Consider the following 23,624-nt stretch of genomic DNA (forward strand, 5'->3'; position numbering starts at 1 on the left):
TGTGTATAGATACATATAAATCTTACTTCTAGTATTTATTTCTTTAGCTTCAGCTGTAAGCCATTTTTTTGTATATTTCCATGTATTTTTCCTCTGTAGGTGTTCACAGACAGAAAACAAGCTCTCTCTCATTTATGTCTTGGATAAATAACACAGACAAAGCTCTTTGTGTCCCTTACTATAAAACATCATTTAGAACCTTTCAATTATTAAACTTTTTCCCATTTGCCAGCATTCTTCTTGAGAGGGGTAGACCCAGACGCGGACACACTGTTCCTACCACAGCCACACCTATATCTCAGCAGGTATAATGTAACCTCTTACCCTTTTACTCCTCTTTTGTACATCTGAGCAGCCCATTAGCCCTTTTGGCCACGGCAGCAGGTTGGTTACACGCACTCTGTGGTTATCTACCGAGATTTCAAACTCGGTTAACTGAGTCCTGCACCCCAGGCAGAAATCCCTCTGCTGGAATATGGTCTGCTTGTTCTTTGACATCCTCACATTTGGTCACATTCAGACACCAGTTATTTGCTTGTACAAAGCTTGCTACACTAGCTAAATTATGCCTCTAATCTCTGTGTTATTTGCAAACGTTTAAGATCATTAAATAGCTTAGTACCAAAAGCCAATCTCCATGATCACAGTAGAAATACACCTACTGTGACACTTACTTACCTGCAATTACCTTTCTAGACTTACCGGTTCTGTTCGAGACCAGTTGAAATCTGTTTATTATGGGTGCCCCCTGACCTCATAACATTCTATTTTCTCCATCCAAATGCCATATAATACCAGGTCACTTGCCTTGTGAAGTTCTAAGTATATTACATCAAACATCATTACTTCTATTGATCTGCTGATATAATAAAAAAGATGTCAAGTTAGTTTGACAAGATTTATTTTTCATATAGCTAAGCTGATTGGCATTAATCATATCTCTCCTGTAATTCTTATTTATCAAGCCTTATATAAGCTATTCCACTCTTTTGCTAGGCAGTGAAGGATGGCTGGCAGTTCCATAATTTTCTAGGTCATCCTGTCCACTCTGTCATTGGCTTAAACTCCCTCCTCTGTAATTTCCACCTCTGTCATGAATTACTGAACATCAATATTAAGTGCCCAAGACTTCCTTCTCCAGCATTTTGAAGCATTGGCTGCATGTCTTCTGCATCCATAGTTAAAAAAACATACCGTGGCTGTACTTGGACTTAGGGTTTCAGTCTGTGGGTTTTTTCTGTATTGCTTTTCTCCTTCCTACACTTCAGACCACACGAGTTCTTGGCACTTCTGTTTTCAAAGTGTGTATAGATATGGGCTTTTCTTCCATTTCCCATTAGCCAGAACACCTTCACAGCCCCCTGTTTTTTACAAAACTTTGCTGTTTGTACTGGACTCATACCAGTATTTCTCAATTACTTCCTTCTCTCTTCTCTTCAGCCTAGAAATAGCTCTTACGTTTTCTCAATCTAACCATTACCTGTAAGCCGTGTTTTCCTGTCTTTCCACCTTCTTTGTCATGGATGAGTATGTCCTTGCTAACTTGCCGTAATACTTGCCTTAAAGCTCACTCTCTCACTTTTGACATCATACACTCCTCCAGTGTTCGGTCCATCAGTAATAGCAGCTTTTTCATTCTCTTTTCTTCTCCCACACTGGTATTGTGCTGTTCATCTTGTCCTTACACAGGGAGCAAGCTCTTAACCTAGGCATCATGGATGATTCAGGTTTCTCCAAAACTTGCATTTTTTTCTGCAAGACCCTCTACAGTAACTGAGGCGAATTACACATCTTGTGTCCGTACCTCAGTGTCATGCTGGAGAGGAATGAGAGGGGATTTCCTACCTGCGTGCTCATGCCTTAATGTTCCCATTCTGCCTTCTTCCTCCAGCTGGTTTCAGGGACTGCATGTAGCAGCATTTATGCGTGTAATGTTGCTCACCTGCATTGTTCCAGGGGAGCCAACAGGTATGTGCAGATAAATGATTCCAGGATACAGTGTGGGACTTTTTGGACTGAGGCACTATTTTTAAGTGCTTTGTACACTGTTTAAATACATCTTTGCCAATTGAAAACAAAGAACAGCAGTAACCATTTATGTAACACTATTAAATCCACATACAGTTTTACAAACACAAACTAATTATTCTGGGTAGCAGCTCTGTAAAAGGGTAGGTAAATATTATTTCATTTTACACATGAGAAGTAGGTTAGAGGTGCTAAATGTCTTGTATGTAGCTGCAAAAAGAACAATTTCCAGAGGCATATGAAAATTCAGCAGTTGTTAGCTTTCAGTCCTGTCTTCATCTGCTAGAAGATGTTGCTTTAATTTGTTTAAAATGGTGATTTTGAGAAATGAAGTATTACAGTTTGTGTTTACTACTGTGGATTGATTGGTTTTGTCAAGCAGGACTGATGGCCCAAGGTTAATGTTCCAGCTGCTGGACCTCTTCCAGTAGCCCAGTTAGCAGTATGGATTGTGGACATGTTCTCAATAAAGACTGATACAGGTCATCTTGGATCGGAAACTTGGGTCAATAACTAGAGAGGACTGTGATTTGCATAGGCTTTCCCCTTGTGCTGGTGATACCCCTGTACGTGACCTTAGCATGGGTGCATCTTTTTCTGGTGTCACCGTGCCTTTGCTGGTGAGAAGTGCAGCCTGGCGTCCTCTGTTCCTTGGCTGTCCCCATCAGGAGGTGTTGTGCAAGGGAGAAGGAGCAATCAGAGAAACAGTCTGCAGAAATCCAGTTGCAGGAAAACCCAAACCTGTATTCTTTCATATATAAAAAGGAGAGCCATTTTTGCACGGTCCGCTCCGTGCTGAACGTTAAATGCAGCCATGCACGCGCAGCTGTGTTTACCAAGCACAAGGAAGTAAATTGCAGGATACTTGCAGATCACACAGTCTGGCAATGGCTGACAGATTCTTACTTTTTATGAGAAACACTTCACAGATGTATGTGTTCCTTATGTTATTTTGGGGAAGAGAAGTGCAGATGTGGGCTTAACACCCTCCTGCCTCTGCTTTATGTACTGGCATATGGTACTGCTCTTGAATGCCAAAGTGACATTTATTAATTTCTTCAACCTTTTGGGTTTTTTTTGCAGCTTACACCTTGGACAATGTTAATCTGCAAGGATATTTTGTCTATTCTTTTAATGACAAGACTGCTCCTAAATATGGTCTCTACAGTTATGTTGCAAATCGATATGAACCAAAGCCTTCTTTGAAACATTACAGAGAAATCATTGACAATAATGGTTTTCCTGGTCCTGAAACTCCTGAGTTGCTGTGCCCAGAAGAGATTGCCTTGTGTCCTGAATGCCACTTCTTCCAAACCAGAAAATCATTGTTAGCCTTTATCTCTTTCATATTTGTTGCTTTTATTGTTACTATATTCTTCATTACTTACTACTCCAAGAGGGTCAAAAGAAGGTATAAATAGAGCTGCCGCTTTGAATACATCACTCACCACCCTTTCTCTTGCATCCCCTTGGGAAATCTGAAATAAGAGCACACCATGTTGTGATTGCTTCAGCACGAGGAAGGCATTTACATTGCCTGATACTGCAGGACATCAACACTGAGAAGAGATTGCTAGCATATGGCTTCCAGAAATCATTTTCTCTGTTTTAGTACATTTGGTTTATGACCAGCCAGTCCTTAATTCCTGTGGTTGGAGTTATCTCACAACTTTCCCTGGGACCTTTTGTTGAGTAGATGCATTCCCCTCCTTGGTTTTGCCTCACTGAGATGGATAGGTGAAAGTATGTTTTGAAGACATGGAGTGATGGAAGAGCCTGAATGTCAAATTATCCGGGAGAAGACTGGGGAGAAACGAAATGGTTTGCTTTTCTAAATGAGGGCTGAATGCTGATATTGCTTGATCAGAGCCACAACCTGATCAGAGCAGGGAACGTGACTGAGCAGAGATGGAGGAGAATTGCACAAAGCAGTGCCAGAAGGAAGGACACCCCCTTCCCTAAAGCAGATGTAGGGGGAAGAACAGGGGGACACAAATCTGTTCTGCTTGCTAAATCAGTTAACTACTCCTCAGGTTGCCGACAGCTGCATCTGACTTCAGGATGTCACTGAGGAACTTCAGCTAAAGGAACTATGTCTTTCTTGATGGGGAGAGCAGCAGGGATATGTGCAGTGATGGCAGGGGTCATGCCATCTGACGGGAAGAGATGGGAAGGGTTGAAGGGCTTCTCTTTGTATTTACTCAGAAAAAAAAGCGGAGAGCAGGAGCTGGGATGTCTTCACTGTCTCCTTTGTCAGAAAGCTGTGTGCCTGACCCTGTGCCCTGTTGTCCTGCAGCCATGGATGTGGCAGGGCTGGAGCTCCCCGTTCCTGCACTCCTTGCAGTAAGTTGCACACAACTGTCACTCTGCTGCTGCTGGGCTATCTACCTGCTGGAAACATGTTAGTAAGATGGTATCTGCATGCCATCTGTGTTGAGTGTGGAGACGTTAAATCCCAGCATTTTGGTATAATAGTCCAGCACTTTATTGCTGCTTTTGCCAGGGTCTGAGATGTTGGCGCTGTTGCTCCAAGCCTCTTCCAGGTTGGCTGGAGGGTCTCCTTTGAGCAACTGGATCTGTCCCTGGCAGCGTTTCGTCCTGAAGTATTACTGGACATCTGAGGCTCTCTTATTTTTCTCTCAGCAAAATAAAATTAGGAAAATATTAGCAACAGTGTTTAGCAGTAGAAATCGAGAGGGAGTGGAAAAAACCCTACATTGTTTTGCCTGCCTGGTGAATCACTGCATGAGGAGTGTCCTCGGTATAAAGCAAAGAGGCCATTTTTCTCTGCTCTCTAACTCTAGGCCTGCATCACCTTCAGCTGTAATTCTATTTTTATTGCTATGTGAATAATGTCACTCACTGGAAAGAATATTTTAAAGGAAATGTGCTCTGTGTTAATTAAGAATTATTTATCTACTAAAGCTGATTATGCTGCGTTAAATGTGATGTTTATCTACTAGATGACTAACAGATGACTAAATGACCTCCCGGGGTTCCTTTCAACCTGAATACTCTATGGCCCTGTGATTCTGTACTGTAAATTAAAACTTATATATGGAATACAATTTCCATTTCTAATTTAAGATTATATTTTTTAAAAATAATCTGTAGAAATAGAAAATAATTAACATCATAATGGTTAATATATTTGTCCTCTAGTTCCAATCTTAAAATGGTCTCTCTTTGCACTAATATATATTTTGGTATTGAGATTAAGGTGAAAAATTCAGGGTAAGCGATGAAGTATTAAATATATATATATATATATATATATATATAAAAATTATTTATGGCCCAATAGGACTTGCTGAAAAAGAGAAAATTTTACACTGCTGCATATTTATGCATTGGTGCCTGATGCAGTGTGGGTTACAAAGAAATAGCTCTCTCTAAATGTATGAAATGGCAAATGGCTTTCTTCGTGGCATGGCTATGAACCACCTTGCAATACGTTGCCCCAGTAGTCAGATGCCTTCACAGTACATAACAAAAAGTGATGTTCATTTAATACAACCTGTAGCCAGGTCATGCCTAACTTGTATGTTATATGTGTGCGTGTATGTATGTTATAATTATTTTGCTTTTGGTAAAACAAAAAGTCTGGGCCAGATCTTTCCGAGAAGCCCGGTGTATGTGTCTCAGGCGTTCAGGGGGTCAAGGCACGGCAAGTGCAGAAGAGCATGGGTGCCGTGCTGGTGGGCATCGACCCGTCCTGAGACTTCGCTGGGAATTAACCATCCAGGGAGGAGCTGCCGTGTGCTTCCTAACGGCCCAGCCGCAGCAGCAGCCCGAGCGCAGGGGAGACACTGCAGGCTCTTCCCATAGAGGCTGGGTGATATGTAACCACCGACAGGCAGATGGCACCAGCTGGATATCTAATTTGTAGGTAAATTGGGATTTGTTGCTACGAAGCCGTAGGATTGCATCCACTCATGGTGCCGTGGCCCATAGAAATAACACAGCCTGTGGCACAGTTCCCTTCTCAAGAGTTTTTAAATAGCACCGCAGAGCCACGGCCAGCTCAAGCTGGGCATGACAGTTGCCAAAGTCTTCTCCTAAGCAGCCTGCCTGTGGTGCTCCGTGCACAGTGACATGCAGCTCTCGGCAAACAAACTGCACGGTGATGGCCCCGGGAAAATGCAGGCTGGCCTGAGGGACGTAATGGTATGGTTTCGCTTTGGGAATCTGCTTCATTTTATGTCATCAGGGGCCAGCATGAGTTTCTTGTCAGTCTTCTGGGAAAAAATCACCCTCCACTAACAACAAAAAGGCCCTTGAGCAGGCAAAGGTTAGGTACCAGTCCGAGGAGAACTGCGGTGTGCTCATGCAGATCGATGCGATAATCGCCTCCTGCAACCAGGCTGTGGGCTGTGGGGCACTTGTGTGCAACACCCACGTGTGAGCGATGATCTGGCACTTCCCTGTCACCACCTGTGCATCCAGGGCAGAAACGGTGGCAGTGGCAAGGGCTCTGAGTGGAGGGGACTCTACAGTCCAACCACAAAGGCAGCTCAGGGGAAGACAGTGTTTTGTTTTCTGAAGAGCAACCGGAGTCTGCATGTGATGGATGCTAACACACAGTATCTTGTGTAGAACTAGTTTCTTGATTTTAACAGTGTTTCTGAATGAAATATTGTTGCCCGTTTGCTCAGTGCTCCAGATTAAACATGCTGTAAAATAGAAAATCATGGTTTTATTCCAAGTATTTTTGTGACGTGAATGCAGAGCTTCTGTTTTATTTCTTGAACAGACTGTGCAGAAGTGACTGTGGGAAGGGCGTCTTTGCTAAACGAAAGAATGAGTGTTACATTGTTTTTATGACAATCTCAGAAATTAAATAAAGATACAGTAAGTTCCAAACCATATCATGATCTTATTGTTTAATCTGTCCAATTTCTCTGTTTGCAACATGAAGTACAGAGTACCTTAGGAGAGGCTGTTACGGCAATTCTGCGAGGAGTTAAGTGTTTCTGTTTGTTTTTCCAATGTCACATATAACTTTTGTTGGAGGCGGCTGGGGCCTGTGTCTACGAGAGGTTTTTCCAACAGACCTAGTCCTTTGGAGGGGTTTTGGTTCTTTGAATTTTTGTTGGTTTTGTGTAGGGTTTTTTGTGACTGTTATTATTTTAAAAGCCTGTGGAAGTTACCATACCAATATAAGAGTGTTTCGTTGGAATAGCTTATTCCATAGTAACACTGCGGTGGATTTGACAGCTCTTCTATTCCAGTAGAGTTACTCACAGGCTTGAGGGTTTTTGTCAGCATAGTTGTGGCACTAAGCAGTCAGTTTGTGGCATCCTTGTTAAACATCCTAACGAAAGTAAATGTCAAGGTTAAAAGGAAGTGGGAGCAGAAAGGGACAATACTAATTAATAGGACAGTGGCCATACAAGTGTCAGCATGTTTAAACACACAGCCTGCCCTTCACTTTTCTCCTTGCATTGTGTTTGTTTGCTTTTTAGTCACTTAGAAATCTTGATCTGTTCGTTCTGCTTGCAAAAAAAAAAAAAAACCAAACAAACCCTTAGGCAAAAATGGTCTTACTCAGAGTGAAAGAGACAGTTTTAGCTAGGCTTCAGCTTCAGCTGAGAAAGTTCAGTCTTGTTCCTTCTCCACTCATGCAAAGCCAAGAAGAGGAGGCGAGGAAAAGAAAGGGGAAAGCTCTTCCAGTCTTTGATGTGCCAGTCGTGGATTGCCAAACCACTCTTCCCCAGCTGTCACAAGGCTATGGCTGGTGCTGGCTGGTTAAGCCCACCCTTTTTAAAAGGTTGGAGAAAGAAGGAATTAACGAGGTGAGACGAAAGTGGCAGGGTCCAATGTATGAGAGGCTTTTATTTTGCTTCATGAGTTGAACAAAAACATCACTGTCAAATGGTTCTGAGAAAACTAAGATCGTTAAGAAACCAGAAAGTTGAAATAACAGCGGCCTGCAGCCAAGATACTTGTGGGTGCTGACGTTTTGCTGGCTATTATCTTGTGATGCTTTGTGTGTTTGTGAAGGAGTGGCAGAAAGGCCAGTGAGGCAGAGAGAAGTCAGGGAAAATACTAATGAACAGGGCAGAAAAGTCACAGGCACAAGCAGCTACACGAGGTCCTCACCCTGGGAGCTGAGGGAACAGTCAGATGGGCCATGGGAATATTCTTTGTTAAAAATCAAATATTCTTAATTAAAAAACAAAAATATTTTTTTTTAAATCTACTTTGAAAGCTCCCTATCTCCCATATTTGTCCCTTAATGATATACCTCCTACATGATGAATTTTACTGTCAAAACCCTTTTCCTCGTCACAAGAGCTACTCACAGCGCAACCCACAAAGCATCATTATGGGGTCCCAGCTGTCCTGAGCTCATCCAGGTGGGTTTCTGGCCCAAGTCCCAGGAGGCCTGTGGGGGTCTGAAGTGCAGGAGAGGTGGTTGCTGTCACTAGCACTGAGCAAAGCAGTGGGAATGACAGCAATGATAGATTCTAAATACTGCTGCAAATTCACATCAGGTTTGATTAATTTCTACTTAAAGAAATTAAAACTAAAGAATTTCTACTTAATTTCTACTTTCTATTAGTAGAAAGAGTTTCTTCCTTACTGAGAGAGTAACACACAAGACTTTAGGGGTTTTTTTGGCAGGGAGGGATGAGTTTTAACTCTTCCCCTCTAACCTGTGATGTATAATGTACTTCTCACTGTTGATTTTTTTTTTTATGGTGTCAGTCCTTGCAGGGAAGATGAGGACCTGGGCAGCACCATCTCAGTCCCACCTGTTTGGCTCTCAGGAGCCAGAGAAGCTTCCAAGCTGGATCTTCCCACCCAGGGCTGTTCCTTGCTGGGATGCACCTCCAAGCCGGAGGGGGGCTGAGCCCCAGGCACCTCCCAAGCGGGACATGCGGCGGGGCCCAGAGGAAGAGCAGAGCGGATGGCACGTCCTGGTGAGATGCTGGCTGTGGTGGTGGCTTGGCTTTCAGTGGTGAGCTGGCTGTTGCGTTGCCACCTTCTGCGCCCAGGGCTCTGTAGGAGCCTTTCTGCAGCACTCTGAGCCAGCTGGGCTGCGCAAACATAACACCTGACCCACGAAATCTGGGTTTCCTCCCACTGGAGGGAATCGCAAATTGGCCAAGTGTTTAGTTCAAGAGGTGTAACGGTATAAACTACCTGTGCTGTAAAGTTTTACGAGGTGACAAAGTTTTGTAGTCTGGCAATAGCACAGTCAAGCTGGAGGCCATCAGATGCCCTGCCAGGAAAGGGAGGGGAGCAAGCTGGTGGGGAGGGCTTCCCCGCAGGCTGCAGCCTCTCCGGTCGGACCAGAGGGTGCCCGGAGGGGTGCAAGGGTGCTGCTCCTGCGGCCCGGGACAGGCGTGATCCCGGGGCGTAGTGCTGCCTGGCAGATGGAGCAGGGCCAGCTCCAGCTCTCTCACCACCTCCTCTTCCCTCTTTGGGCACATACTTTACATTTGGGCTGTGAAACGGGGAGCTAACCACCAAAGTATGACATGGGTATGTCGGAGCATATTGTTTATTTAGAAGACAAATACCGTTTATAGACCTTACAGATTGTTTTGTTGATAGTTATTACTTTGCAGCAACCCTTCTGCCTCCCTCTCTCCACTAGGATCAAATGGGTCTTATTTCCAAAAGCTAAGAAAGTAAGTGCCCATAAAGTAAGCTGCCAGTGTTACAGTCATCTTTCCCAGCACTAGCTGAGCCTTTAAGTCCGCTTCTGATGGAAGATTGTGAATTTTATACACATTTGTAACTCATTTATCTGCCACATTGCTGCAGGATCCGTGAGCGGATATTGCCTTTCCTTGCACCTCACAGCGGGAGGCGGTGGGGTCCTGCTCTCAGCAGCACGTGGTTGCTCCTGCTTGGTATTCACAGGCACATTCCGCCAGCTGGTGATTTATTATTTTTGGGCTGGAAGAAAAATAATGCAACCAAGCTCTTATTATTTTGTCCTTTTATCTGTTTGGTCATATTAACGTGGGATAATCATTATATAAATGCACAGGAGATGCAGTCAAGGACACATTCATTTTTAAAGTCCTCCAATGCTCTTGTACTTCAGTCATTCGTCTTCTGTCTTTAATTACAGCAAGTGATCTCAGAGGCACTTAAAAGATTAAATTACTCAATTATTTGAAAAACCCAAATGCAATAACTGTATCTCTTTTCTGATAAATACCAGTGATTGCTGGAAAACGTCGCCCAAGGCAAGAAATACTGGGAGGCCAAGGAGGCCATATTGTAACATTTTGGCTTAGCCCAGTGATACTCATTTAATTTTTCATTATTTGCAACCATTATTTTTACTTGCAGTGTGATGAATGTCACTGCTCAGCAATTTACAAGTGTCCTGGCACCTCCTTGACTGTGCAGAGAATTACGCGAGACAGCTGGATGATAACCGCAGCTTACAAAGACATCAGGCCGTGGCTGGGCATCAGCGTGGCCAGGCAGTACGCCCCATTCAAGGTGATGCTGGTGGATGGGGTTTGGTCCAGTGTTTGGGAAGGGTATGGAATTAAAACACATGGTGGCTCACCCCGCGTTGGGGTGGGTCCTCTTCTGGCAGGGCTGGGCGTGCATCGGTGCCGTGCTGGGGGGCAGTCTGGCTCAGGCTCTGCAACCTTGTGGGAGGTGGGAAAGGTGGCCTGCCAAAAGCTGGCTTCGAAACGGTGCTGTCACTGTCCCACGGCCCCAGGAGGGAGCTGTTGGTGTGCCCTGCGTGTGGGCATGGCTGCCAATGCTGCGACAATGCAGCTGCAGCAGCAGGGCTCATACTTCTTCACTAATAGCCCTATTGCTCACCAGGGAGCCCCAAATACATCCACTGAAGAATGGGAAGTTATCTCTACATCAGGTTTTTAACCTCTTCTGCAAAGCAGCCGACGTGTGATGAGCCCAGCGCTGCGAGCCTGGGTAAGAAGGGGTACAGGCTGGTGTGATCCCTCCTCCCTGCACGAGGAAGACACGGACGTGACTCTTCAGGGAAAGAGGAATCCAGGCTAAAGAGCTTAAATCCTGCATTCTCACTTCATAGGCCCAGTTCTGAGTCACTGTCCCATCGGGAGCCAGCTGAGACTGGGCAAAATACCTGAGCAGCTGTAAACCCAGGGCAATCCGCACTTGCAGCTGTGGTGGGCTCTTTGCTGATGCTGTTTAGCCAGCAGCATGTCACAGGGATGGGTGGCTGGTGTTGATAAACAAACTCTCTGCTTTCAGTTACCCCTGTGGTCAAGGCAGACCAGCTGTGGTGCTTCTGGTCCTGCTGCCATGCAGACCAAGCCTGGTGAGGCTGGGTGACACGCAGCAGGGTGGCTGAGCGGGCTGGCAGACCCCAGGCTGCCGCCCCCATGCAGGTCTGGGGTCAGGATGCGTGCGGGCACCCAGTGAGCATCTGTCCCCCACACGTGGCGGGGTACTGGCCAGCAGATGCTGCTGCGAGGGTTACTGTCATCTGCTCCACCACCTGTGGTTCCCACGTTTATTTAATTTAAAAAAAAAAAAAAAAGAGTAAGTAATTTGATATACATTCTCTCAAGGAAAAGGAGTCATTCCAGCAAGGAGCAGGCCAGGCGTGGCCTGGGGAGGGACAGATGTCCCTGTGGCTAATTTGCTCCCATAAATTGCAAGCTGTTGCAAATCCTCCCTGTAGCAAGTGCTGGCTCTGTGTTTCAGCTCTGTCTGTCCCGGAGCTGCTACAAGCAGGTGAAAGAGAAAGAGCAGAGTCTGCAGTTTTAGGCTGTTTCCCTAGTGCCTTTTGCAGAATTGAGTATTTTGATTAAGAAATAAGCTTTAATCCCCTAGCTGGCTGCCAGCCGAGCTCCATGCAGCTGCTCTGGCCAAGCAGGGCAGTCTCCTGCTGGAGCAGAAGCTTTTGCTGAAGAACGAGGTATTTTCTCGTTAAAGCAGTTACAGCTGGGACCCCATCCTGTCTCGTTGCAAGCTGCTGCCAATGAACTGAGGTTCAAGTCCCTGCTCAAGGTAAAAAGCAGTTCACTGCCTTCAAACCATGGCTGCCTTCAGCCTCCCCATCTTGTTGGACACACACCTGCTGGGAGAGGATGGAAAGCCCCAACTTGTCATTGTGGTGGGACTAAGGAGCACCTGTGCAGTGGTACAAGCTTTTGGTTGTTTTCCTGCTCTTGCCTTCCTGCTTCCTTGGAGGAGAGAAGCAGAAACCATCTCTCCTCACCCCAGGGATTTGTCCCTGGGGTGGGGACATTTGCAGACAGAGCTGGCAATGCCTGGCAGTTGCAGCTGGGGAGGGGACCATTGACGACTTGGCCACTGTTACCCTGCCCTGAAGGCTGATCCCTGTGGCCTCCTGTGCAGCCTGGGCTGGGTGAGGAGAGCTCAGGCTGGAACCCAGACAGGCATGCAGGGATGAAGCAGGGAAGAGGGCACGTTGGGCTGAAGAGCTGGGCTTAGAAGAGAGCAGTGGAAAACAGCTACCTGTCAGTGGTAAGTGGTCAGTGGTAAGGTGGCAGGATAGAGATCCTAGTTTCAGAATCAAAGGGGTGGAAGGAGATAAGTATTCAGGTTACTTTTTCTGCAAGGGATGGCATGAGAGGCTTTCTTCAAGAGAGGCACAGAGGCTCTTGCTGTCTGGGTCTTGTGGATTAGGGAGGGTATCTGGGAGTGTGTGAGACCTCCCCAACATTACCCTATGAAAGACAGGCAAATACGTACCTATCTGCAGTGTTGCAATGCTTTCCCTGTTGTTACTCATTAACCCAGACCCACTGCTCTACTCTGTGTCAGCCCTTCGGCTCCATGTACCTGTGTGTTTGCTGAGCTCGGTTTCTGGCACATTGCAGCGGGGCAGTCTGCTGTCACACAGTGCTAGGTGGGACCGGCTCTGCATCCATTGCTGCTTTGGGGGAAAATGTTTGCTTTCTGCACGGTATAGCTGGCATACATCTGGCAAGGAGAGCATGACGTGGCCATGCTGAATCCCCAAGGGTTCATGTGTGGGTCGCGCCATTCAAGTGCTGCTTCCTCTCTGGCAACATCTCTGCTCCCCAGCTCTTCCAGGTCGCTATTGAGCTGGAGCAGCAGTATCAGTTTTCATCCTCTCCTTTGACTTGCAGACTCCAGCAGTCTTCTGGGTATTTCTTCCAGTATTTTCATTTCCCAGTCATGTCAGTATGCTCAGCCTGTGCTCTCATCTAACAGATACCTGCCATTTTGAAGAGCAATATTTCTTAGGCATGCCAAGATCCTCCAAGGCTGACATCAGTTCTGCAGAGCAAGTGCTTCAGACAGGGATACAGAATCACAGAATGGTCAGGGTTGGAAGGGACTTCTGGAGATCATCCAGTCCAACCCCCTGCTAAAGCAGGTTCTCCTAGAGCAGGTTGCACAGTCATGTCCAGGTCGGTTTTGAATTTCGCTGGCGAAGAAGACTCCACAGCCTCTCTGGGCAGCCTCTTCCAGTGCTCTGTCACCCTCAAAGCAAAGAAGTTCTCATATTCAGGTAGAACTTCCCGTGTTGCAGTTTGTGCCTATTGCCCCTTGTCCTGTCACTGGGCACCACTGAAAAGAGCCTGGCCCCATCCTCCTGACACTTGCCCAAAGGTATTTGTAGACATTGACAAGGACCCTTCTCAGTCTTCTCTTCTCCAGGCTGAACAGGCCCAGCTCTCTCAGGCTGTCCTCATCAGGGAGATGCTCCAGTCCCCTCATCATCTTTGCAGCCCTCCCCTGGGCCCTCTCCAGTAGTTCCCCATCCCTCTTGAACTGGGGAGCCCAGAACTGGACACAGCACTCCAGATGTGGCCTCACCAGGGCAGAGCAGAGGGGCAGGAGAACCTCCCTCCACCTGCTGGCCACGCTCCTCCTGATGCACCCCAGGGTCCCACTGGCCTTCTTGGCCACATGGGCACACTGCTGGCTCATGGGTAACTTAGATGCCTTGCTGGTGACTCCTGCAAGGTGTTGTAAAGAGGATGGATGCCCAAGAACTCAACAGTGCAAGGACTGCGCATACCAGGAGCTGAAACATCGGTGCTGGTAAGGTTAAGACAGTCTGTTTGCCCTCACATGGCTGCAGGTGGGTGGGAAGGAGAGATGGGAATGAGAATGCATAACATACTATATTTTTTTGCAACCAAGGACAGACTTACACAGCTGACCATCTCCACCATGGCAGATAATTGGAGAAATGTGCTTCCTTTCAGTCCAAAGTTTAACACTGAGCTTTCCCTGAATGATGGGACATAAAGGCTTATCCCCTCCTAGATGGCCTCTCATAGTTGACCCCGTGCTCAGCATCCTGTTTGTGAGACTGTGCTGCATTTGATAATTCCAGAGAGAGTTGTAGAGATATAAGGCCCATCCACAGGGACGTTTATTCCATCTCTAGATATGTGTAAGACAAACCACAAACCACTATCCTGCATTGCATCTTATTTTCTTTTGCAGTGGCTTGATGGATTCGAGATGGCTGAAGTCTGATAATATGGACCCAACATTCAGCATCCCAGCTCCACCATGGCTCCTATGAACCTAGCCTTAGATTTCTGACATGAACTTTGCTGCAGAAACACAGTTGAATTCAGTGGGAATCAGGGGCCAAATACTGCTGAGGACGTGAGTTTACTTTTCTCATGCCAGCTGCCCTAGCATAATGGCTTCTTTGGAAAACATAATCTTTGCCATGAAGCTCACGTATACTTAAAGACACCATAGGATAAATATAATGAACCACAATATCATTTTGAGCCTAAAATCATTATTGAAGTCCCATAACAGAACAGTTCAGTGTGCTGCAGGTTGCAATAAGGAAAGCAAGGGCTTAAATGTACCATGTTTCTTGTGCCAATGGACAAAATGAGCACACGAAGGAAAAGTGATTCTTTAGTTATGCAAATTTATTCAACTCTGCAATTGTTTATTTACAATTAATGACTGATACCAACAGATGAGGTAAAAATATGAGGTATTGATATGAGTATAACATTTAAAAATGCAATTATCATAATGTATTCTCAATGGCAATGTAACAATAAAAATACTGTGGTAGCTGAATGGTAGACATGGCATAATGTGCATTTTAAAGAAATTTTATTTCATTGATACACAGCTTAAAGATGCCATAAGCACATGACTGAGCTTCTGCAAGGGTAGGACAAGCCTACCTTGCTAACAGGTGGCACAGGACCCCTTCCAGCTAAGTGATGACTTGTCAGACAGGATAAAACCACTGTCCAGGTTTTCCCTTCATTTTAGTAAGAAATTTTTACTATTAGACAATTGCCATTCCGAGGGCCAGAAATTCTGTGCCTGTTAATACTGAGGCACTATTGTATTCGTTTATGCAAACTAATGTAGCAGAAGTGCTCTAATGGGTGGTGTTTTGGAAAACAGCTGGCACAAAACCTGCTGCCTTGGCTACAGGCATTTGGGGACAAGGTGCCGCTTTCTGGGGCGGCAATCCTGCTGGAACCAGGGGCTGGCCTTGCCCTGCCAGCTTACAAGCCACAGCTTGCTCCTGGGAAGGCTGGACCTTGGCACCCTGCGGCTGGCTGGTGACTGCCAGACCTCAGCACGGTCATGCAAGGGTGTGAGCCTTCCCCTGTCTTTGACACTTGAAATCGAGCAGTCCTTGCATATTGCCCTGCTGGCTGTAGCTCAAGGCAGGAGGAGCTCATGGGCAGCCAGCCTCCCTCATCCTATGAGTTACACAATAAAACATGGGTGAGAGCTCATGGGGGAAGACAAGAGTGACTTTGTAAAGGTCCTGCTGTTCCAAGGGGACACTGTGCTGGCTCACCCTGCCCCTGTCCACTGGCTTGCTTCCTCGGATTGCAGGACTGTCCCCCCCCAGTGCAGCCCTCACATGTGTGCACAATGGCACCGTGCTCTAGCAGCTATCAAGGACCACACGTGGTCCACCCCACAGCTCCTGTACCTGGGGCAGGCTCAATGCACTGGTTTTGAAGAGACTTCCCCATTTAGTGAATCAGGGCACAAAGCCGTAGCTTCGAGTAGGAAATGTATCCTGCTTAATTGACCTCATACTAATCTTAATGGATTTTGTTGGAAGGACTGAGCTAAAACACTGGCTATGAATGACACAGCTAATTTATGCAGCAATAAATAAAGTCAAAGTGAACAAATGCGATTAATGAAGAACAGTATTAACAGGCTTGTACATTCTTATTGAGTCATAGATGTAATATCATTTTTGGTCTTAGGTTAGTTAAAAACAAAACAGAACTCTGCCTCAAAGGTAACGTTGACAAATTATTATTATTATTACTTTTAAAGCATTCTTCCATTAGCAAAATAATAGGTCCCTGAAAATGAAATTATATAATAGGCTTAAATGGCTCCTACTCCTCATAGTCAGGGGCTAATTCTGCTCCCACCAATGCCTACAGAGGCAGGGTCATGCAGATCAGTGCAATATAATATGAAAATGCTTGCTGTTACTATAAAAGCAATTTTTCCAAGCATAGTCTGCATTTAGTCTTTTAAATCTCAGAGATGTGTTTAAAAGCTTAAAAAAGTTCAGTTATTTGTACAGTAAGAATATTACAAGGCATGGTATTCATCTGCATGTTTTTGTGTCCATGGGATATGGAAAATCTGCTTTGGAGATTTTTAACAGCCGTCTCTATGGGAGAAGGAAAGAACACAGAAACACTCAGAACATAGACAAAATCCTAAAAAAAAAAAAATTAAAAAAAAATAGTTTACAGCTTCATAACTTACCAGTCTGATTTCAGACACCTCGGTACATACAGCATTATCTTGTACTCTTCAAGTCCAAGCAGTTACTTTGAATGCTGTACGTAGTGAGGGTCTCTAGTGGCAGATATGCCATTAATTAAGGCAATAGGTAAGTTTTCAACACCTTGTACTAACAGTCACAATTCTGCAGCTGAATATAAATGGCCTATCTCAGTTACATTTTCAAATATTTAATTTGGTGAAACTGATCCGCTCCTCATTATTTTTCAACATACAGTAACCTCCTTCTTCCTCAGCTCTTTTAATTCTTCCTACATCTATTTCTAGGTACCTTCTCACAGCATACACAAACACGAAACACGGTTGAGAACAGGTGTTTCTCTTATCACATGGATGATGCCTGGTAGCCCTGTGACAATAGCGAACACAGATTATGTAGCAGTGACACACTAAGAAACGAGTGACAGATTCACTTCAGGTCCAACTGATGCAAGTGATTTGCACTGAGTTATATACAAAATAATTAATTTATACATATACATATATATAGATATAATATAAATATATACATACTGTACATAATTTATTTACAATTAAAATATGCTTCTTGGAAGCCTTTAAATACCAGAGTTATGTAACACACAAGTAATGGCAATAGTCTGATTTTAAAGTAATAATGATAAAAGCTCTCTGAAGAAATGTTTACTTCAATAACTGAAATTAATACAGAAGGGATGTGGCAGGGGGAGGTGAAGCCTCCAGAATAAAAGAACTTTCCTATAAAATTCCTGTTTCAGCTTTGTACAGAGCCAGGTCTGGTCAGATTCCTGCTTTCAGCATTCCTGGTCCCTGCCAGACCTGGATTTACGCTCATATGCTCCCAGGAGCACCTCCTCAGATTTTTGTTTCTGGTCCCTCAGCAATCAGAGGCTGAAATGAGTTTCTGATCCTGGCAACTTCTGCTGCACACAGATGTCCAAAGCCTTTGTTGTACCACTCTGGGGAACGTCCTCTGAAGAAATGGAAAGAGAATTATTGAGAAACTCAGATACTTAAGAAGTATGCCCCGCAGAAAAAGGCTTGCCATGCTTCCTACTCCCTGCTGCCCACAGCAGTGGAGCCTTCAAATACTTGTCATTGTAAGTGTACTCTGAAGTTCTCCCTTGCAGTAATCAAATAAGCAGATTTTATTTCTATGATCACATCATAACAGCGGTAGATGCTGAGTGGAGAAATGAGCTTGATGGATAGAAAAGACTGCAGGAAGACTCCAAAGCAGCAAAACTACTTTGACCGTGTTCTCTGTTCCCAAAACCTGCTGTCCCCAGTCTGGAGGTTTTTGCCCTGCTGAATGGACATCTGCTTTTTGGGGATACTTACTTCAGGTCAATCCTGCAGATGTGGGTCAGCCTGGCTTTCCCTGAGCCACACGGCTCTATCAGGTACTGAGAGTCCATCACGATGGCTCGCACAGCTCCCATAAGAGGAGCCTCTTCGTGCTCTACAGAGATGGCAACCAGCATGCACATCCCCTTTGGCAAATCTGTCCTCCACGTCCTGCAGCAACACATTGAAGATGGAATCACTTTAGTAACAAAGCTTTTGGGCACAGGAGCAAGAATCAGGATTAAAACTAAAGTTTGCTTGTCTGTCTGTCCTTGTTATTGCGTACAAGGCCACTGGACTGTCCCAGGAGGTCCTGGAGATGCTTCGTGTTCCCCAGCAGGGAGTCAGACCATGATGTGGAATGGCCACCCATCTATGTTGCTGCAGGCTCCAGGTGGAGAAGTTTTTCTTCTCCACATGAGCATTTTGTAACCATTATGAATTACAGGGCACGATACGGCCTTTTGCAGACAGAAGTTTTGAAAAGGAGATAAAGTGAGCATAAGCCACCCAGCAAAGGATGAAATGTTGCATTGCACCCACACAAATTTATAGAACAAAAAATACAGTTTAGCACAGCAGAAATCCTCTCTACTACCCACACTGACTTCTGAAACTCCCAGATCATCAGAACATGTTTCAAAGGTATCCGAATTAAAAACAAAATGCCCTTTCATTTTTCCCGTCTCCCAAGTTTCTAGCCTCTCTTAAACGCTGCAGAAATTCTCCACCAAGTTCAGGAGACCTAAACTTTAATACGTAAAATTTTTCACTTGTGCTGTAAGCATTCTCTACATATTCTAGTGTCTCACATCTTTCTCATCTGCCTTGAATGTCACAGGATAGGTCTGTGCTCTTTCCTATGCTGTGGAAAGAAATGAGAAATTCCCACTGTGCTGTGTGATGTACATCATCTTGCCACGGACTGTATGAGACAGGGATTATGCTACCCTGGGAAGTATCATGTTTTAGCAGGTAAGCTGCTTTCAAAGGCTGTTGAAGTTTGGACTTCAGCAGATAATTTTAACATTCTGCAATTTTCTTATATGAAATTGAGCTGTTATTCAAGACACTGCAGAAAGATAGTGACTTCAGAAGGTTTCACATGTGTCTGTGCATTAATAAAACCGATGAGCTATCTTGGCAGATGAAACACATGGAGAGGACGAAATCACACTTCAGATCTACTGTGAAATGCTGAACCATCTACTATGAATGTCTGCACAGTGCTTAGATGTGACCATATCATTTTGGTAACTATGCAGCACTTACTTGGGCCATTTGTGAAATGGAAAACTGTATCCCAGAGACTGCAGAGACTTATGATTCCTGTTCCCAGTTACACAGATTTAGGCCAGTTTCTGTACTTCTTTAAATATCCTACAGTAGCAAAAATGGGTATGGCACCTAACCCACAGATATGCTGTGATACTTACTGAACATTAAACATTTCAGGAATTTTTAACAAAAAGCAATGCCCGGGGAGGACAGCTGAGACCTGCGTCAGATCCCAGGCATATGAAACATCGCCCCTATTTCCTTACCATTAGAGTCTTCTCAAGGCAGCCTAATCCCCTTGTTATGACTGTTAACTTTAAATTTAAAAAAAAAAAAAAAAGAAAGAGAAAAAAAAGAAAAAAAACCCCAACTAAGTTTATCCTTTCACAGCCAAAACTTTGATTGGGAAGGAGAAAAATCACAGTCTGTTAAAATATATTTATTCATGTCCCCAGAGGGGAATTATAATTTCACTGCTCACTTCCCACCAATCACAAGGTATCAAATTGGCTGCGATACTGCTGGCTAACCTTGCTGTACACTTAACGATATAAATCAAAAGAGATAAACAACAGAATCTGACAGATCTGCCTGATGGCTGCTTTCACCCCTTAAATACCCACCAGAATTCAGTTTTATGATATGTATTTCAGTCCTTGGGGGTCATTCTGCCTGGGTTAGTGAAAAGAATGAGAACTTGATGGCAAGCTTTTTTTAATGGATGTGACTGCATGGCAGGTCTTTAAAGAACATAAACAACCATGAAATCTAACAGTAAATAGTGGCAAATTTAAGGACAGAATTATGGTCATCAAAACCTCCCTGCTGCTCCCAGACAACCTTCTTTGTGCTATGCAGAGGGCCAAATTTATCACTAGTTCAAGTCAATTATATAAGAAAATCAGTTACAAAATAATATAAATAATTAGAATAAATATAAAATAATTAATTTAGCCCAGTATACTGTGGGAAGGCATAGGAAATAGAGTAATGGGAGGACTGATGTTTTAGCATTATAAAGAACTTAAAGAAAACAGGTTTTATATTTTCCCCTAAGACTTCCAACAATTCTTCCCTTATACTGGTAATATCTGCATGTTATCATTCTTTAAGAAAATACTGAAGTTCATAAAATATAATTATAATAGTACATCCCTTTTATTTGGCTCATCTTTTTCCTTCAATCTTTGTGCCCTCTTATACAGCTCTAACTCACTGGGCTATCTCCTTTGTCAAAACTGCTTAGTATTTCTTTGGTGCATCATTCCAATCAAAGAAAGCAGAGACCAAGAATGGGAATGCACAGAATCATCCTGAAATAAATAACTGTAGGACTGATTCTGTAAGTGAAATGTCAGCAGCTCCACAATAGCTCCTAGCAAGCAAAGGGCCAGGATTTCAAAGACAGAAGGTGCATAAGAGGCAATTTTTTTTGTCTGCTCTGTACAGGCAGATAGACAATGTCAGAACTGGGATTGAGTCTGAAATATTGATATACAGCTATACATTTATTTGAGAGATGTCATCCCCTAGAAGGCAGTCAGAATACATATCTACTGCCTCTTTCTGTTCATTTCCACACTAGGAGTTTTATGGGTTAGCATTTCTTGGTCTACAAAGACTGCAACTGCAAATCTAAGATAACAACTTATATAGACATCGTGTAACAACCTTAGCTTAAAAGCATCGCTATCTTCTCTGCTAAACATTTGGCTCTTAAACATCAAACATTCCCCAGAGAACAACAAAAGCAGTGTAAAAACCAATTGGGTTCTATTTGCACTGTTTTGATAACAAACAAAGCTAGGAGAGAACAGCAGCTATTATCAGACATCTGTTCTAAGGAAGAAATTATATTTATGGCCTCAGGAGTATGTGCGGCTCAAATTACATCAGAGAAAAGGTCAGCATACTCTAGGTGTACAATTTTAACTCAGTTTGAGAAATCAACGCTGCTGCCCAGAAGCAGAGCTCTTGAAGCACAATTATACCGATGTGAAGGCTGAGATAAGACCAGATCTTCTTTGTATGCACTGCAAGAAGCAAAGGTACTGGAGAACTGCCCTTTGCTTACCTTAGAATGACAAAGTCTCGGACAGGATGAGGAGCCATGCTGTTCAAAACATACTGGTAAACTTCTGTCTGCTTGTCCAGGCTCTCAACCACCTTCCACTGCAAAAAGTCCTCATCCCAGAGGTGACGTTCTCTCAGCACTCTGTTCAGGACGACTGATGGGGGGGCTTCAACTTCCACCGAGGCTTTCCAAAGCCTCAGCGGGTTCCCATCCCCAACCTGGAGCAAAGCAACAAAGAACATAACCCCCCATAGTTTATACGCCTATGTTCAGCAGAGGATAACCACGCACAATATCTTGACATGGGTATCTGACTTCAGCTTAAAAGCATGCATATTTCCCTGCTAATCATTACTATTATTGCACGTGCTGCTGCTCTACTGTATGTGAAAACATAGGTGTCCTAGTCCTGGATGGAAAAATGAAATGAAACATTACTTCTGCTCTCACACCAGTATATATCTGGACCAGTTTCCATACAGCCAGTGGAGCTGCTCTATTGTTTCTGGTGCGACAGCCACTTTTTTTTCAACCCCAAGCATCCTAAGTGTAATGAAGAATATGTGTGTGCAGAAGTAAAAACAAACATTAAGACTGAAACCCTAGGCTGAAATAAAGCTACCACCCTGGGCAATCTGATGCACTAGCTGGGACTGAGGGTCCGTTAGTCCTCCTGGTTAACTGGTGGAAGAGCAGAACATACATTGATTCAGTTATGTATCAGGTACAGAGATGTTTGCTCCTCAAAATAGTTGCAAGGGAGGTACTGGGAGAAAGCCTTTCAAAGAAGGAACATACAAACTGCTTGCTAACCCTTCCCAGCGCACAGCTCCTGTTACTTGTTACACCTCCACAGCATGCGATAAGGGGAGCGGAAAGTGCTTGGCCATGCATAAGATGAATGTCCTAAATTCCACACACAGCTTTTCTGCATGGTTTTAGGGGTTATATTTCAGGCAGCAAACAAATTAACTGTAAGCACTGGATCTTGCATGCCCTGCTTATCTAACTCCTCCCTACCCTAGCATCCTCACATACCATTGCTAGTGCTCCAGAAACCTCCAGCACCTCCCACAGACCCAGACCTGTGTTCCCAGAAACTCACCTTCCACCCCTCCCACCTTATATTATTTTATGTTGTTATAATTCCTTCTCCCCAAAGCTCCCCCAGGCCCCCTGCCCTGGAGCTCCAGTGACTCCCAGTCCCCTCTGCCGTCTCACACACCCTTCACCTGCGCGTGCCCTTACCCACTCCCTCCCCTCGCCCACATCCAACCCCACCTGAGCCGCGTTAGTCCCTGCCCAGCCTCCTGCAGTCCCTCCCCTGGAGAGGTCACTCACAGAAGCTGGCTGCAAACCACAGTAACTGGGATTTCTTTGCCTTAAAAGAGAGGGTTTGTGCTTTCCCAAACAGGGATAATGCTGCCTCCTGCACTCTCACTGTCCAGATCCCACACTACTCCCAGTGCTCATCCCCTACCTAACCAGTGTCACCCACCCCTAATCCATACCCTCCTCTTGCTAGCTGCTGCTGGTTTGCAGATCTCTGTTTTGCCGTTAATTTTGCAGCAGCCCTGAACTCCGTTGTCTGCAGGGACCCTGCAGCACCCTCCTCCTGGCTGCAGCTGTCTGGCTTTCCCTGTAGAAGTGACAGAGCCTGGAGCAACTTCAGAAATTTTGATACAAGTTGCAGATAGCAAAAACCCACTGGAAACAAAGACAAGAGGATCAGGGATAAAACTGGCCATGTGGCTGGCGTGGCTAAGTAAAGCCATGGGCAGACTGAAGGGGTTTTTTTTTAATACCTATGTTCTGGCTATGTTGTCCAAACTGCTGGCAAACAACAGGAGATGGTCAGAAATTTTGCCTGTCCCACAGTCAAAGAGCTTGCCCAGGTAATGTTAGCTGTTGTTTAAAGTCTCAGCTCGCTTGCTTGTTGCACTGTTTGCTGTATCACTTCCTTTACCCATTTTGGAGACCTTAGCTTGCTTTGTGTGCTTTTTCCTGGAATCTCATACTTGAATCACTATTATATTATATATTTAACTGCTTTTAGTAGTTTTTTATTTTTTAAAAAAATATATTACGTGCCTCACCAGACAGAAGGGTAAGTATTTAGCCATGCAAAAAGTCAGGGTGTATTTTGCTTTGGATTCTTTAC

General features: G+C 44.5%; 2 protein-coding genes across 6 annotated transcripts in view; one reads left to right on the forward strand and one right to left on the reverse strand.

The window, feature by feature from the left end:
- KL (klotho) overlaps positions 1 to 6,868 on the forward strand; it is a 50,634-nt gene extending 43,766 nt beyond the window's left edge. The window contains exon 5 of the mRNA XM_056329859.1: positions 3,112 to 6,868. Coding sequence (XP_056185834.1) covers positions 3,112 to 3,449 — 338 coding nt within the window. The 3' untranslated portion in view covers positions 3,450 to 6,868. The remainder of the gene's footprint in view (positions 1 to 3,111) is intronic.
- Positions 6,869 to 16,185: 9,317 nt separating this feature from the next.
- The window catches only part of STARD13 (StAR related lipid transfer domain containing 13), a 295,778-nt gene continuing 288,339 nt past the window's right edge, over positions 16,186 to 23,624 (reverse strand). For all 5 annotated transcript variants that reach the window (XM_056327534.1, XM_056327536.1, XM_056327535.1 and 2 more), the window contains 3 exons: positions 21,464 to 21,681; positions 18,106 to 18,282; positions 16,186 to 17,737 (listed from right to left, as the gene is read on the reverse strand). In XM_056327534.1, the coding sequence (XP_056183509.1) occupies positions 17,620 to 17,737; positions 18,106 to 18,282; positions 21,464 to 21,681 (513 nt within the window). In that variant the 3' untranslated portion in view covers positions 16,186 to 17,619. The remainder of the gene's footprint in view (positions 17,738 to 18,105; positions 18,283 to 21,463; positions 21,682 to 23,624) is intronic.

Source organism: Falco biarmicus, chromosome 2 (genome assembly GCF_023638135.1).
Source record: "Falco biarmicus isolate bFalBia1 chromosome 2, bFalBia1.pri, whole genome shotgun sequence".
In the NCBI taxonomy this organism is placed as follows: domain Eukaryota; kingdom Metazoa; phylum Chordata; class Aves; order Falconiformes; family Falconidae; genus Falco; species Falco biarmicus.